A 17,060-nucleotide genomic window follows, 5' to 3' on the forward strand; every position below is an offset into this window, starting at 1 on the left:
TTCGTTAGCCGATTTGCCTATTCATTCTTCTGTTGGCCTATTTGGACATTAATGTTCGTTGGCTTCCTTGTATCTAGTGACAATTGTTGGCCACCATAAGATATATTCACGTGTTGTCCTACTCAGATTGGCTTACTCAGGAACAACTCACTTGTCTACTCGAATGTCGTTTGGTTAAGTTGTCCAGTTACTTACTTACTACGCGTGAATATAGAAGCCAACTTATCAACTTATAAATTTGGAATTCGGCCATTACATTTGGTTCGCTAATTTAATGAATGAGGGCTTCACACTCAAGTTGCTTTCCCGAAACCTTGTTCGACCAAGAAAATATATTCTAGCCATCAGGGAGGTAATGAGGGACATATTTACATGAGTTTTCAGAAGTTAATTAGGCGGGCAAGTTGACTCAAATTTCTCAACCACTCGGCAACATTCGCCGATGCTTAAGAAACTTGGGGGGGGGGGGGGGGGCAATGTTTGTACCCACATTTGCATGTCCACTCAGACATAGCTAATGTGCATATAGTTATTGAATGTTGTGAATTACAATAAGCCGCTCAAATGAACAAATGGGTCGATGACCAAAACTAGGCCGATGAATAATTGGATAGTTCATTTGGTCCAAGACAAATTGGATAAAAACTAGGCCGATGGAGGGTTTCGAAAGCTAAGCCGTTGGTTATCAGCCGACCGGTAGTCATCAATTGAAAAGAAGTTTTATTGTCTAAAAGCTCATCGGCTAGTTGTTCAAATCATGCTAGTCAGTTTCTAACTTGGACTCAGCAACTTGGGAAGATAATAGCCGACAGACAGAGAAGGTTGATAAGTGATAAAGATGAAATTTGATCAAGTTAGTATCGACTTGAAGTTCACGTCAGTCGATAAGGAGAGTTCAACCCAAGTTAGTTTGCTTCAAGATTAGTTTCAGCCGTTGATGACGATCATCAAAGCCGATCAAGACGGAGTCCAGCATCAAGTCAGCCGAAGATAAGCGTCGGAGTCAAATGAAGTAGAGTCATTAAGCCACGAGGAGCCTGAATTCCACTCAACTTCGAATAGTCAAGAGATCTGTTCAGGTCACAAAGCAGCCAATATAAATAGAAGCATTAACAGACGATTGAGAACACACACAACTCCAGAAACTCGAGCCATCAAGCTTTTCTTGTTTTCGTCTTACCTTTTTTCTGAGGTAGAATTTCCGTTTGTCCATTAGTTAGTTTGCTCTGCTAGTTACAATTTCAGTTGCTTTACTTTCCTTGTAGCCTAGTATCGATTTTGAATTGTTTTCTTTATTTCTTTCAAACAATAGTTAATAATTGTCAGTCATTCCAGATTTCAGTTTCGTTGTTATTATCTTTTATTTGCTCCTTATTATCTTTATGCTTTACTTGTTTGATCATGCTATTTACTGTTCGTAGTTGCATAGTAGCTATTAATCTTGAAGATTTCATTTTTACGAGTTCACTTTTACTGTTACTTGTTATTACTTGGATCCAATAGACTTAAGCCCTGTGACCAGACAGTTCATATTTACTGATCATACTCTCACGACCACACCTAACTCACCCGACTAGGGACGTAGCCAAGACAAGGGCTACTTGGGCTACAACCCAAGGGAAAATTTGGGCCAAAATCGACCAAGTATGGGTATAGCCCAATAAAAAAATATAAAAAATATATACTGATGCTTTGCAGGCTATAGGTCGACTCTCAAACTCTCCCCTTCTCAGCCCCATTTTGCTTCAGCCTTCCAGCCTTTCAGAGTTCCAGGTTCGATTAGCGAGTCCAAGCAGTCCGCCGAGCCACCTCCACCGCTCCACGCCTGAGCCACCTTCTCCTCCACCGAGCCACCTCCACAGCTCCACTGCGAGTCTGCGACAGTCGCAGTGCGACTCCTTCAAGGCTTCAATCCCAGATCCCAGGTATTGGATTTGTGGTTGATTGATTGTCATTGCTGATGGGTTGATAATTGGGAATGTTTTGGATTTTTGGTTGATTGATTGTCATTGCTGATTTGCTGTAGTGGGAAAGGGTTGTTGTCTTATTGAATGTTTGATAATTGATTGTCATTGCTGATGGGTAATGGGTTGTTGATGATGGGTTGATAATTGGGAATGCCTGAATGGGTTGTCAAGCTACAAGCCTACAATGATGTTTGGTAATGGTTTGGAATGGGTTGTTGACTTGTTGATGATGCTTGATATTTGATAATTGATTGTCAATTTGTCATTGCTAATGCCTGATGATGTTTGATAATTGGGAATGGCCGAATGGGCTGATTAGAATTTTTTTTTTCTTTCAAAAAAATGGTGTTTTACAACACCAAGTCACCAACCAGTTTTAAATTTGGGCTTGTTTAGTTGTCAATCTCAGTTCAAAATATTTGTGGGTCTACTCAGGTGCTTTGTGCAATACTGGGTTCCAAACCTCAAAAAAAAAAAAAAAAAAAAAGAGTTCTTGGCAAAATTTTGTACTTATAAAATTAGCCCAACCCTCCTGTCATTCCTAGCTACGTCCCTGCACCCGACCTTCAGCCACCAAGTCCTTAATTTAGAGGCAGCGAACTATCAGCCGAGAATAAGTTCCTTCCTCGGCTTACAATTGTTTGATAAGTCAGCACACGCGCATTACATCTCTAATTGCACACTTGGCCTTCTGGCTGTGTGCTGGCACGCTCCACAATCTATTCATCGAAGGACGTTTGTTCCTTAATCCCTCGGCTTTCTTGGCTAAAGTGATTTTCAGAGGCAACAATATTCAGGTATGAGATTCTGATGATTGTGATTCTTGAATAATGGAGTCTTCATGGAAACGTAAGTATATAGGAATGCCTCGAAAAGAAAGATCAGGAAACAGAAGTAAGTACATATGGGTACTTATATTTATCATTTCGTGCTTTCATAGTTTGAAAATGAACATATACGTGTAATTTATTCTAATGTAAAATTTTGAAGAAATGAATAATACTACCTGGATGTATAGCTAGAAATCCTTAATCCTAGAGAGAACGTAATCGATAAATGATGGGTCATACACTCGTACACAATTATCAGCAAAATACTGCAACAGCAAAATAAATGTCTAATTTAACTGCAATGGATTCAAATCAGATTAAAACTGCATACAAAAGTTATGCATGTGAAAGAAGGCCCCTTATAAGCTGAAGGATCTATAATTAATGGGTACATGCATGGATGAATTGTTAATGGATCAAACTTGGTCCATCCTGGTTATGATCTGTTTACAGGACGACCAAATTTGCTCCATTAAACTTGAGAACCCTTATTGACCAAATTTGCATAGGGATGAGCTGATCGATTTCATCAACACGTACAATTATGGGCTTAAAAAAGAATAAGCGAGTATTTTGATTTAAAACAGAGTTAATATTATTTCAAGTCCCTCCATGACCATAGTTAGGGCTTGGCCAGTTAACGCTTCCAGAAACACCAGCAGTGGCATTAGCAGCGTCAGTACCAGCTGTGACATACGACATGCACGACAATGGCACCAAACACAGCCCTCTACTTCTCAGATCTCGCTTTCTCTCATGATCTCCATTTGAGCCATTTATCTCTATCACTCCCTGAAACAAATCGATACAAAATTAGAGCCAGCGGCCGGGGATCGATATATCAGATCGACTAAGCACTCATCTATCCCTGAAATGTATAATTGCATGCTTCTGGTATATCAGCAAGCAGCTAGCTAGGGCAATAGGGTTGTGATATATATGGGGTTGATTAGACTCATCATGGTCATATATCCTATCAATAATTACGTACTCACCCTTTGCAACATTGCTTTAGAGGGCTTGTTGTTGCGTGATGATGACTTCATGTATGGGACGCTTAGTGTCTGCATGCACAAAACCAAACGTGTAAAATCAAAACTAGCTAACTAATATTTATGTATAAAGCAGTACAAGCTACGAGAAATCAAATCAGTTTTGTGATTTAAAGTCGAACTATCGATCATCTTCATCTTCCCCTTTCTAATCATGCATGCATCTTTATGCCGATAAAGATAAATGTTTGGACGATGAATTAAAGGACTGTACGTCGAGAGCGTACGTGATCAATGAGAATTTAACTTTGAGTGACCAAAAGTTTAAGACCAAATTCTAAGTACGTACTTGACGTGGGATAGTAGAGTTTCTATTAGAAATCATGGATCCTGATACCCTAATTTCGATCACTAGCTAGATTTGATCTCTCAAGTAGAACAAGGCCTTAAGTTTTTGATTTGTATGGATGATATATATTAAGCAGTGGGAATTAAGTAAAACTAGTAGTACCTCGACCTGGTTTTGCAGGAACTTGATGTATCCGATAGCCTCCATCAGTACGGATGCTGTGTCGGTCTGCAAAATAATTATACATGTTTTTTTTTTCAATATTCAATAATATTGATGGCTGCTAGCCTTCATCATACTTATCTGTTTGATTTATGGACTTTATACTAATGCAAAGGCTGAGATCAATTGATGTATATAATTAAGATTTATCTTATAAAGTGAAAAAGTAATAGTAAGATCTACCTTGCCAAAGGGTGCAACCAATTGCTGAAGAGTTGCAATTCTATCTCCTAATTTCTCCTTCCTAACCTGCAATACAAAATTTAATGCCGACAAAAACAGGAAGGAGATGAGATTAAAGCCTTAATGAATATAAATGGACGGTTAATTAAAGAAAGGAATAATTAACTGGGACCTTAAGGGGTGGGCAGGGAGTGCGTGACTCCAACCGCGATTTCTTTGGTGCAGCTGCTTGTGTTGCCTTTGGCTCAATCAAACTGCCAGGTCGCTTCACTTCTGTTATTTCATTCTCAAAAGACGATATCTTCAAAGACAAACAGATTGGTCAAGTAAAAATCATGACCAGTTCTCTCTTTCGATCACAGAAATCAGCTATTTTTGAAAGAAAGAAAGAAAGAGAAAAGTTAATTTGTATACTCTGAAAAATTAAAGAGTTATATCAACACACACTGTATAAAGTTTGAAGCTATAGCTACCCCAATGTTGCAAAAAGGGAAGGTTATAATGTGTGTGTGAGTCTATATATTCTTTTGGAGCCACATAATTAAGTGAACAAATAGTGTATTTAAGGTCTTAAATATTTACATATATAAATGAATTAAGCCACTCTAACATACATAGCTAGCTAGCACTAACGATAGTATAGTATATACCTTGAAAATATAAAGTAAAGTAGCACTATCATATACTACTGCAGAATGGCATAATCAGCAACAACAAAAAATTATTTAAATTTATAATATGCAGGTGATCATAATGCTGATATCTGTGTTTGACTAGGGTAAAAGCTGTTGATCGATGCTCACTTGCTCACTGCTAAGAAATAGAAGAGAAGCTGGAGAAGAAGATATGATACTCACTTTACTATTGGTACCACAAGATAGCAGACTATGATCATGATGATTTGTTCTTGATTGGTGCATCTGTTGAAGACCAAAGGAATTATGCCTAATTTCCTTGTTGTATATGCCAAGGGTATCATGTGAATTAGAAGGCTCATGAGCACTAAATCTCGAAGAAGCTAAGAGATCAATAGCCTGTAAGCTCATGTCTGAGGAGCCACAGCTTGAGATTGCTGACGACGGCGACGACTGTTGGTTTAAGTTGGAAATATTTATGCTGGGATAAATTTGGCTGAAGTATTGCCCTCCTGATCTCCCAGGCATCAATTGAGTAAAATTCTGGACATGGGTGTTATTTGAGCTGTAAAATTGTTGATGATGATGATGATGATAATCTCCAGCTAATGAAATTTGATGATTAATTCCAGAAGAGGACAAGGTCTTGAGCAAGAGTTTTTCACTGAGATCATTCATCATCATTTCTTTCTGCTCATTCTTTATAAGGCCGAGGCTTGTAGGAGTAGGAAAGTGGTAGTCATCATCATCAAGATTAATACTAGTGGTGGAGGGGCTGGTCAGCATTTGTGTAAATTTTGGAAAGGTTGAATCTGATGAAGATGATGAGAGCTCTTCCTTAATACTACTACTGCTTCCAGCTCTATTCAAATTATTACTAATGCTAGGAGGCCAGCAGTGAAAACCCAAATCTGGTACCATATTAATAGAACTACTACTGTTGAAGCTTGAATTTGATGGGTTGCTCCTGCACAAACAGTCAATCAGGAGAAAATTAGATTACAGAATTTTCAAACTGGAACTTGGCCCCTTTTCTTATTTTATTTGTTTTTTTTTTTCTTCTACTTAATTAAAAAGATGATCAAATGATTTCACTCCTACCCCCGTGGTGACTCAAATCTAGGACCTTGATCTTAGGTGTGGGTGCTCTAACCAACAAGAAAAAATTGTTGATAAAATTTAATAAAACTTTACTTTTAATTGCTATGTGGTATCACTATCCCATCATCAAGTTTTCCATGATAATGTTGATGCAAAGTGATAAGAGATCATGTACCCTATACTGTGTATTGTACTATTACCTCATAACTATTTTTTTTTTAATCCAATTGAAAGCTTCTTAGACCTATAATATTTACTAAAAGACACTAACAGAAAAACCTTAATTAACAAGAACATGAGAAGCAAAGCAAATTCAAGGGATAGACATCAAATCCGAAATTGAATAATAAGAGAGAGATTTATTAATTCAATTTTTTTTTAAATTAACTTACATTTAGTTCTTATACTACATGAGCATAACTTTCAGAAAGAATGTTCACTGTTGAATGCTCAAAGATACAATTCTATACAGAAAGGGAGGGAGGGGGAGAGAGAGAGAGAGAGAGAGAGAGAGAGAGAGAGAGAGACTTACAAATTAGTGGTGTTAGTAGTAGTAGTAGTAGGCTGGGTCCAAGCATGCTTGATTCCAACTCCATAGTAAGATGGGGCAGTAGCTAAAGAAGAGGAAGAAGAAGACCCGAGATGACCAAGATTCTCTTGGAGCTGATGATGCTGGTGATGGAGATTTGCAGACTCCATATGCAATGATAATATAATTTCTCTTTCTTTTTAAAGGCTTGAAAATCCCAAGATCGATAAAGCAATTAAAATTAGGGTAATTAATCAAAGTATACAAGCTACCGTTAATCTGCTCATGGAATTGGAATCTCTCTCACTCAAATCAAAGATGGATGGAAAACCAAGTACTCAGGTGACAGCCACATATATATACATATATACCTTACCTTGCTGCTTTTAGCTCGTCACTTTTTTCTGCGTTTGCCCTTTACTCTCTTTCAAGTTTGCATCGATCTTATTAATTAAAGCAGAAGCCTTGAAAAGAAAGAAAGAAAGAAAGAGAGCGTGAGCTACTCGATCTTATTCATTTCCATACGGACCATATATATACACATACTTCTCTCTCTTTCTGATCGACTTTAATTGTTTATCTTTCTCTTTTTTTCCTTTTCAGCTCTTGTTTCTCTCTCTTATGATAATATGATATGCACACTCTCTGGTATCTAGATAGCTAGCAAGCAACTAAAGCAAGCTGCAATTAGAGGCAGATGATTATATACTTGAATTAATATTCATTCCACTATGTCATGATTAATTGAGACCCTGCCTTCGATCCCAAGGCTGTCAACCAACGCCTCACAAGACAAATGATAATCACCACGCTCTCTCTCTCACTCTCTCTCTCTCTCTCTCTCTCTCTCTCTTTTTTTTTTTTTTTCCTCTCTGAACCCCACATGTCGATAGTTATATATCTCCCATCTGGAATGGTCGGTAAGTATATACCTACAAGATGGCAAATAGAAGTTCTCGATCTGCAGTAGAACTAGTTTACAATTCTGTCCAGCTAATGGTCGAAGTTATTTATTTACTTTTACCTTCTTCTTTTTTCTGAGGAGATCGAGTGGGGAACTTGACAGTCTCAAGAATCTTTCCATATTATGAAGAACCGAACAAAAAAAAATTATGAAAAGAAATGTCACTAAATTACTTAATGTTCAAAATTAAAACACTATAATATATATATAGTAAGATTTTTAGAAAAGAGATGAAAATACCTGATCAATCAAATTCTATATTTCTTTTCATGGTCAAAATATGTTATTCGTTCAGGAATTTTTATAAATATTGCAATACAAAGTTGTATACCAGAAGAACAATTTGACTTGGGCATGACTGCATGTATACCAGAAGAACAATTTGACTAGCTAGGGCATAAGTAACTATCTTCACTATCGTTCTTGGTGGTGATTACTTGGTGAACATCGATCACTTTCATTAGAAAAAGCGCAAGTCATGCTCAAATGGCCATGGTAATCTTGAAGAGGCCAATTAAGGACAAAAGAGAACGATGATTGCATCCTCCTCCTCTTTTTGGTGTTTAAGATGCGCACGTACACTCACAATAGTTTAGCATTTGATTTGAACCGATCCTAGCTAGCTTGTTCTATCAGAAGTTACTAACTAGCTAGCTACCACTTTGACCATGCTTTACACATTTGAAGTTAGATCCATATATGTGTATCTGAAATCCTATCTTAATTTCCAGTAGTTAATGCACCTTCTACTCCCATGCATTGAAAGTCTACTATTACGTACCATAATGAGATTAAGGTTTTCCTAACTGTTCGGAATAATTGATCGATGATGAAATGTCAACTCAGTTATATCGTTATATGTAGATTGAGATCTTTGTACTTTGACTGATCGGAATATGGTTGGTCCCTAGACCTTCTTGCATATAGGTGTATATATAACGTAAGATTAAGAGACTTCGATCTATTTGTATGAAGTTTCAAAGTGTATGTTCAACGACTGCACAGTTGCTTTCTTATCTTGGTCAACTTACATGACTGATCTGGTCGACTTTTTAGCTTTTGATCCGATGGATCCTCAATCTTTAATTTCTAAAGCAACTTTATTGGATGCATGGAAGCTGAGTAGGTTAAACCAAAACAAATTGAACATCACATCATTTCTAAATCAAATACTCGATCGATTTTTGATATATCAATCTATAGCTAGGGAATCTAAAATGTTGTGGTTCCAAACAAGTTAATTAAGAGTGATATATGGATCTATGATGAACAAATCAAAGAGACTGTATGCAGTACCATACAGTTAATGAAGATCTAATCAAAGCATGCATACTTAAGAAGCTTGTAAATTCTAAAGTGAAGAAAAAAGACGTAGAGTTAATCTGGTTTAATCTAGATCCTTGGGAAGCAAACGCGAGATTAGATCAGATAGTTTTCACAAAATAGTCCTTGTGAGGGTTGAGAGAAGATAAAAAATCTCATCTTATTGTCCAATCATATCACTAGTGGCAAACAAAACTCCAATCCAATAACCCTCTTGCCTAGACAAAATTTTGTGTTTGATGTACACCTTGTAACTACACTTGTCTGCTACTTTTCTTCAAAACCATTTTTAGAGTATTCTCAATCCCTCACTATTTAGTATACCGTGTATTATACATACTTTGAAGTCATTAATTTCAAGCTTATGAGAAACACATGAAAAAAGACACTCTCAATTGAGAAATGTTATGTATCATATCTTTCTTCTTCTTGTATCTCAAAATGGGAAGAAGGATATGATCGAGTCTTGGTATAGATTAGATTAAACTCACTAGCCATTATTTGGCATATAATATATTTTGGTAAAAAACAGAGAAATTAAATATGAAGTTGAGCATGATTAAGTTGTCATTGTCCATCATCATCAAAGAAGTAGGGGCTTAAGCTAGCAATGTATAATAATTATTTGATCAACCCCACAAAGTTCACATCAGACGAAAAAGGGGAATGTGAGATCAGGAGCATGGGCAATGGCAACCTTCACTTTACTTTTAGCTGCTCTTTCGCCTTTTTAGCTAGCCTTCCAGCACGCCCACCCATTCTTACTACTATTATAATTTAACTGCATTACATGAATTTGTGTATGTATATATTTTGTTCAATTCAAACTATTTTTTTCTTCTTCTTTAAAGCGTTGCTTCTTTATCGATCGTGTGCTTTTTCTTTCTTCATCTCTCTCTCTTTCTTTCTTTCATGACTTGCTCGTCACCTTTTCGATATTTCCTAGCCTTACTATCTTCCAAGATTCATTTTCACTAAAGCTGCTTCTACATTGGTTTACAATAGAAATTTCAATTATTATTTTCACTTTCATGATTCTTCAAAGATTTTCCCACCCCTTAAGAAAATCTCTCTCTCTTTTTTTTTTAACTACAAATTCAGGCCACGACCTGCAATTAAATACACCCTGTCGAAATGTAGATAGTTAACTAGGTAGCTAGAATTGACAACACAATATGTAAATTAGGGTTCTAAATCGATAGTTTATGATGAGGTACAGATACGTTCATGTTAAGTATTCATAGTTAGACAGTCAAATTATATCGTTATTACGTTAAATAATCAATTATATAACAATACTAAAAAACAGTATCTACCTAATGAACGACATATCACATTGTATGTATCTCCACAAATTAAAAGTATACTTCCACATATTTATCTGATCATTAGTGAGACACCAACTTTAGATTCTTTCTTTAATAATGACAATTAAGAGGGAATGAAAAATCACATCACAACTTCTAGTAAAACAAAGTAACCAAACTATGAGCATCAGTTGAAAGGTCTTTTCCCTACCTTCCTTTCTTCAATGCATGTGAGTCATAGGAATGAGAAAGAATAAGGAAGCAGATAAACTTCAATTTTTAAGGGTGGGGTTAGCTCAGTGGTTAGAGCACTCATTATCTAAGATTGAGGTCATGGGTTCGAGTCATCATGGGAGTAGGAGTGAAATCCTTTGATCATCTTTTACATTAAAAAAAATCAATTTTTAAGGTTCTATATTACTTGATTTTCTTAAGTATTGACCAATAATTAAACTGAACTCTATGAGATTTTTTTCCCCTATCATATTTTCTAACAAATTAATAATACGTGCAACGCACTAAAAGCAAGTTGCCATGATTAATGACTTTAGGGTCCATAACCACCATTAAACTAAGTAGAAAATTAGGGCCTTTTGGAGTCTTGCCAGTCAACGCTAAGTCTCTGTTACTCAACCCTACTGTTTCTATTTTCCAATCAAAACCATAAAGCCCTAGCCAACTTTATTGTACAGTATACATTTTTTCAAGTTACATAAACAATTTTTGTCTGCTCACTTTAGTATATAATTGGTACGTACATAACGCTGTGTTTTTAATTAGTGTTAAATTAATTTCATTTAGTAACTTTCTAGTTTATGTAATATGGAGCGAAATAGAACCTTATTGATTCATAGCATCTTTAGCAGACTCTCTATTTTGGCTCCTTAGCTATTTTAGAGAGTATGTTTAGTTTTTTATTCATCTTAGCAGCTGCACCAGACTCCTAAAGGACTTTCTATTATAACTTTTAGCTATTTCGCTCATAAATATAGAGAGCGAGATGAACCTCTCTATAATTTAAAACATTCATTTTGAGTTATTTAATGTAATTTATAGATACATTTAAACTATTTAATCTTTATTTTAAAAATAATATAAATTCAAAATTATCTAAAATAGAAAACATTGATACAGACGTATTTCTAAAGTGGCTAGCCAAAATGACTTTTTAGCTAAAATTTGACTTAAAAATTGCTAGCATTGCTAAAGACGTCAGCTTTACATTTCGAAATTGATTAGTCGTATAAATAAATTAGTTACTGAAATTATTGCTAAACCTAGAAAGATTAAACATTCTTTTATTTTCTCCATGTAGTCTACTTCTCTACTACTCTACTAGCTGGTGATTAGATTATGAGGCCATAGATATGACTTAGAAGATGTTAAAACAACTTTAATTGCTGCAAACAAGGGGCATATATTATTTTTCTTTTTGAAATGATGTGATGGTAAACACAAAAGATCTATATGTTATAACATATGTGATATTTTTACCCTAAAAAGTGAGCACTATTTTTCATTTTTCCTTCAATAAAGGAGGATATAAAACTCTCAGGGTGAAGTTAATTAAGCACTAATCATTTCTGCCCCTGTTTTAATATAGATCATTATTGGGTGATGCTTTTCCACTTGAGGATATAATAAGCACTTTTTAAGTCAAATAATACATGGTAAAACCCTTAAAAGGAGGTCTTAAAAGTTGCAGGATTTAATTAAGATATGTTGATATAGAAGACAAATAACTGCAAGTCTGCAACAGAAGAATATATGCTTGTTAATAAGTTGCAGAATTTGCCATACCTGTATTTCTTTAATTGCTTTCAGTTCCCACTCAAATAAAAACATATATATAATTTCATTGTTTTATGCGATTCCAACATCTTCCCAGCTTAGCTCTATATAAATTAATAGATCACCAACAACGATCTACCTATTCTTTGCCTCTTTTGCAATCAGAACTGCACTAAGATCTTGCCAGAAATGTTTCTGCATTTGCATTGATAAATGGAATTGCCTCAAAAGTTCATACCAGAATAATCAACAATTCTGTGAACTAATTAAGCAGGTAGAACATAAGATGGGTTACTATAATGTATTAAATCTATACAAGCAAAGAGACTCTGTTGCTTTTTTGCAGTAAAACTCTTGTTATCTTAAAAACCTAGAAACATCTTACCACAGCGATCCACGTACATTGCGAAGAAGATCTGCAAAGAATCAAAGTTACAAAAGAACACAGTCATTAGAAAATTGTTAGACTTGTTGAAAGTATAAATGCTAGAAGTGAAAAAGAGACTCTGCTGATTCCACCTAAAAAATGAATAGAAAGAAAGAAAGTGTGCCGAGGAATAGCATATCTGTAGCACAGGGTGTACTTAGTACTTACCGAGAACAATTAAAGGGAGTGGACGTGTTTATTAACAATTTAACATATTTCCACTTTTGTTTGCGTCTCATAGCTCTTTGAGATTTTTGGGCCCAATGACATGTATCTTTGCAAGTTCAAACCCAACTACTCAGCCGTAAACTTTTCTCTCAAAAGTTGACCTAGTGCAAGCCCATTTATCATCTATAAACAAAGAGGGTATGATTGAAGCAGACAGCTGATAAAGATGCGAATGTTATCAATGATCAAGAAATAACTTTCCTTAAAAAAGAATGGTAGATTTATTACGATTACGAACAAAAAAACACTTATAATTATTCATACATCAGAAACACACAGGACTTGCATTAATTCAAGGGCTAAACTTTGCTGGTTGCAATGTGATCGCAAAAAAATTACTGCTATTGTATTGGAATACTTACCCAACTAATGAAATGGGCGACACACTGAAATAATACATGGAGGAAGATCCTCATTCCTCAACATAAAAACACACTAAGCCTTCCTTTGTTTCTTTGCTGCAGATGCATCTTCCAGCTCTACTCCGTTTTCAAGCTCACTTTCTATCCAGGCTTCAGGATCTAACTCATCAGTAATGGAGCCCGCCAACTTCTTATTTACACCTTTATCACATCTTCTCCTCTTCAATTCTCGAATACGGTTAATATCGATCTTACCACAGCTTTTAGGAACATCAAGAATCTTGCATCTTGTGCTCTGATCGTCCAATTCCCCTCTTATTGGCTTGATCTCACCACCACTATCCTTGACAATACTCCTATTATTCGTCTGGCATGGTAAAGCATCCTTCCCAGTAAGATTGTTCTCACCTCCAAGATTTTGCCTACATGTAGACATAACAGACTCTCCTCCTAATCCTCTATCATCCACAGTGGCACCATGCCTAGAATGCTGGTCTACCATTGCTTCACTTGAAATACATGATTGAGGGCTACTATCAATTGGCTTTCTGGATAAAATTTCAGGTTGAACGGCCTTCCCAGTTTTAGCTGGTAGAGGCTTGAACATACTATGCATCCGCTGAATGACCTCTGAGAAATAACAAAAACGTCATTAACATCAGAAAAGGAATCTGTTCAAATTTAAACTCAGGGATGCAAATAGGACACTATGCCTGACCAATAAGTTTACTACTTAAGGAAACCCCTACCATGAATCTCGAACTATATAGAAAAGAGAATACCAAGCTAGGAAACTACACTAAGAAAAGATCAACCATGCTTCATATACGGCCTGGCTAGGTTTTAGAAAGATGAATCAACACGTTACTTAAACAGATAAATCATCAAACAGAAGGAAAGAAACGGAAGAAAAGGAGAAAGGAATTGCAACTAACCATCTAACTGTTTCGGTGTAACATCAAACTCCAGCCACCAAACTTTTCCCTTCTCTTTAGGTAGTTTCACCTTTTGAAAATTAGCAGCAAGAGCGACCGAACCAGCTGCAATGTAATGGGGCTTGTACTGCAAGCACAATGATGTGCGAAGCCTACCCATCCATATTCACAAGAAAGATTTCATCATGCAAAAGACAAACATAAAATCCAACTTTACATCTCCACCAGGATGCATACACAGAGCTCTGCTAATAAGGTAAGAATATATCCTCACCAATCGTTCACAAAACTCCATGCCGCCTTAGCAAGGTCAGGGAGAAGATCTAATCTCTTTAGAGCAGCAACAAGTATCTTGTATGGAAGCTGAATGTCCAGATCAAAGCCAATTGTTGACAGCAGAAGTCTCTCCGCAACTAGGATCAATTCCTTTTGCTTATTGAGAAATTCCTACATGCGGAAGGTGAATTTAAGCAAGAATGATTACAATGAAACATTGCATCAAATGAGCGTCCACGTACTTTTTGTCTGATTCGGTGCAAGGCAGATGAATCAAATTTGTGCACCATCTCATATGCCACCACAACAACATCATTCAGATAGCGTGGTGTATCTTCTGCTTTGCATGCGAGAAAGATGCTCGCAGTTGCCACCGTCTGCAAGATGTTTACAATCACATAAATAAAAAAGGCATACTTACTAAAGCTAAATAAAATGCAAAAACTGTTGGGCATCTCTATCTTCGTTAAGTGTGAACCCTATGTATGCAAAATAAAGTTTTATTTAACATTATTCACACACAAAATCTTTACCTGCCAACCATTCTTAGCGTGAGATTGACGCATATAAAACTGGTGGCACAACATCATTGCAGATGATATTGTCAGCTGAGGCCTGAAGGATATATAATATCAATCACCTTGTTATTGATTATTTTTGCCATGAAATTGCAATGAAATAAGTGATGAGAAGTTGCATGACATAAAGGGAAAACAGGATATCAAAGATATTTTTCCCCAAAAAAAATATTTAATATAGCAGCTGATACAATCATTGGAAGGTGATCTTCTCCAGGTGAGAGATACTAAGATGTTTGGATGATGATGAAGGAAAATTTTAATAAAATCAAAAGAGAACTAGCACACAACTCATAGAACTAGACTTAAAAACAAATAAAGAATTTTATAGTGGGCTCAATCAACAGCCAGATCATCCTGCCGACACAACAGACATGCGCAAAAATTGATTCACTGACACAGAAAGAACACGCCTTCAACAATCACGGGAGTTCACATTCTTGTTATGTAAGATTGACAGGCAAGCAAGCAGAAGCCACCACGATGTTCAAGCAAAGAGAAAATACAGTCTACGTTCATAGAATACCTAAAACCAACTTGCCCAGGCAAAGCTAGTACATATAAGCAGAGACTAGATGACCATTCTATTGAAATCAATGAGCAAAGACATAACATACAATGAAAAGAACCTCAAAATTTCAGAACTAATAGCCCTAAGAACTAATGACCATTCTGAACTTACACTTTAAGCTTCATCCCAATCTCCTGAAGAAACGAGCAGTATAAACTCCGCAAGTGCGACTCTTTCTTCGTGCTAATGCCATCCCTCCGGGATGGAGAGTCTTCAATTTCCTGTTTTGTAAAATACCACTTTCTGACAGGACACTGAGCCTCCTGTGGAATGCACATGCTTGTCGAAGCTTTTGCAATTCCCTGCTCAGAAGGATTCTCAGGCACCGGCCTCGCCATACTCATCTTTTCAATCCAATAAGTTCAAAACATGACATTAGGCTCAAACTATGACACATAAATCCAACAATCTGACGTACAGGAAACTCAAATTGACATAAGCATTTACTGCAACTTCAAAGCGAAAAATTGCACTCACTCAGCAACCTAAACAATCAATCAAAGAGTTAAAGCTAAACCATAACAGTGCAATTCCAATTCAAAGGTCTGTATCCTCGAGCCCAAAACAGTGATGATCGAAAGGGAAAGACTACAACTGAAAATTCCAAATCTTTAGTAACAATGCAAGTTCAGAACTGGTTGAATTAGTAGTAAAGAACAAAACTTACCAAATCAGTAATTCGAATTTCGCAGCCGATTGAATGATTAGAGACCTCGAAATCGAAATTACCAGACTTTCAATGAATTCCCGGAAGAAAACGAAGCGAATTGAAGTGAAGAGAATGGAGCGATTCGAAGGCGCCGTAATTGGGAATTTAGGGATTTCGGAAACCCTAGCTTCCGCCGTCGGGCGGTCAGATAAGGAAAAAGAAATTAATTTTTGGAAGTTTAAAAATTTTCAGATTGAAGTCGACGACCGAGTTGACGTTGACTCCAATTTTTTTTTTTTTGGGCAAAGTGAGTCTCTTTCTTCGCAGGCACGCAATGCGCGTAGAAGTACGCGCTAAACTGTCAAGTGGGTCTTTGGAAAGTTGACGTAGAACGGGACATGTCGGTTGGGCCGTTTGAGAGCATGGATTAGGCCATCGTTTTAAGCCATCCATAAATGGGCTCAAGGCCCAAAAACATTTGTCACAAGATTATTCATAACTTTCCAAAATTGTGTTTAGCGATGTGAAGTTTCCCACTTTCCCTAATATGAGACATCTATTTTTGGAAAATGAAGTGTGTTTAATCTCACCGTATTTTATATTAAATTTAAAGGTAAATGACTAAATGTTGTGGTATTATGGTGATGAGGTGTGTTTGTAAGGGAGAATATCATAAATAGTTAATCGACTATGACTCATTCCATACTTTGGTTACTCAATTTTGAAATATATTACTTTGGTCACTCAACTATTACTCTGTTAATCACTCTGCTAAATACTGCATCAAACTATAAAATCTCGCTTTAGTCACTTCTGTTCTCTCAATCAATTCAATTCAGAC

The 17,060-nt window shown here is 36.3% G+C and overlaps 2 protein-coding genes across 4 annotated transcripts; both read right to left on the reverse strand.

Moving 5' to 3' along the window:
- Window positions 1–3,079: 3,079 nt before the first annotated feature.
- On the reverse strand, window positions 3,080–7,584 carry LOC112174826 (transcription factor bHLH110). Of its 3 annotated transcripts, XM_024312639.2 has the most exons (8): window positions 7,185–7,579; window positions 6,812–7,015; window positions 5,401–6,145; window positions 4,716–4,844; window positions 4,544–4,609; window positions 4,301–4,366; window positions 3,793–3,861; window positions 3,080–3,589 (listed from the first exon to the last, which is right to left on the reverse strand). In XM_024312639.2, the coding sequence occupies exons 2-8, from the start codon at window positions 6,976–6,978 to the stop codon at window positions 3,398–3,400; spliced, it is 1,434 nt and encodes a 477-aa protein (XP_024168407.1). In that variant the 5' UTR covers window positions 6,979–7,015; window positions 7,185–7,579; the 3' UTR covers window positions 3,080–3,397. The 3 variants fall into 3 exon arrangements, with proteins under 3 accessions (XP_024168407.1, XP_024168408.1, XP_040363556.1); XM_024312640.2 differs by having other exon boundaries at window positions 4,307–4,366; window positions 6,812–7,584; XM_040507622.1 differs by having other exon boundaries at window positions 6,812–7,578.
- A 5,466-nt stretch (window positions 7,585–13,050) lies between these two features.
- On the reverse strand, window positions 13,051–16,456 carry LOC112173525 (cyclin-T1-3). Its single transcript, XM_024311158.2, has 7 exons — window positions 16,238–16,456; window positions 15,682–15,914; window positions 14,955–15,036; window positions 14,664–14,798; window positions 14,420–14,592; window positions 14,146–14,297; window positions 13,051–13,840 (listed from the first exon to the last, which is right to left on the reverse strand). Exons 2-7 carry the CDS (start codon window positions 15,912–15,914, stop codon window positions 13,284–13,286), a joined length of 1,332 nt encoding a protein of 443 aa, XP_024166926.1. The 5' UTR covers window positions 16,238–16,456; the 3' UTR covers window positions 13,051–13,283.
- Window positions 16,457–17,060: the final 604 nt, after the last annotated feature.

Source organism: Rosa chinensis, chromosome 6 (genome assembly GCF_002994745.2).
Source record: "Rosa chinensis cultivar Old Blush chromosome 6, RchiOBHm-V2, whole genome shotgun sequence".
In the NCBI taxonomy this organism is placed as follows: Eukaryota; Viridiplantae; Streptophyta; class Magnoliopsida; order Rosales; family Rosaceae; genus Rosa; species Rosa chinensis.

Coding starts and splice junctions, on each gene's coding strand:
- LOC112174826 (XM_024312639.2), bottom strand. CDS start 6,978: ATGGAGTCTGCAAATCTCCATCACCAGCATCATCAGCTCCAAGAGAAT. Junction 4,845..5,400: donor CTTGTGGTACCAATAGTAAA/GTGAGTATCATA, acceptor TTGTCTTTGAAG/ATATCGTCTTTTGAGAATGA. Junction 4,367..4,543: donor TGGTTGCACCCTTTGGCAAG/GTAGATCTTACT, acceptor ATTATTTTGCAG/ACCGACACAGCATCCGTACT.
- LOC112173525 (XM_024311158.2), bottom strand. CDS start 15,914: ATGAGTATGGCGAGGCCGGTGCCTGAGAATCCTTCTGAGCAGGGAATT. Junction 14,799..14,954: donor ACGCTAAGAATGGTTGGCAG/GTAAAGATTTTG, acceptor AACATCTTGCAG/ACGGTGGCAACTGCGAGCAT. Junction 14,298..14,419: donor TGGAGTTTTGTGAACGATTG/GTGAGGATATAT, acceptor ATGGATGGGTAG/GCTTCGCACATCATTGTGCT.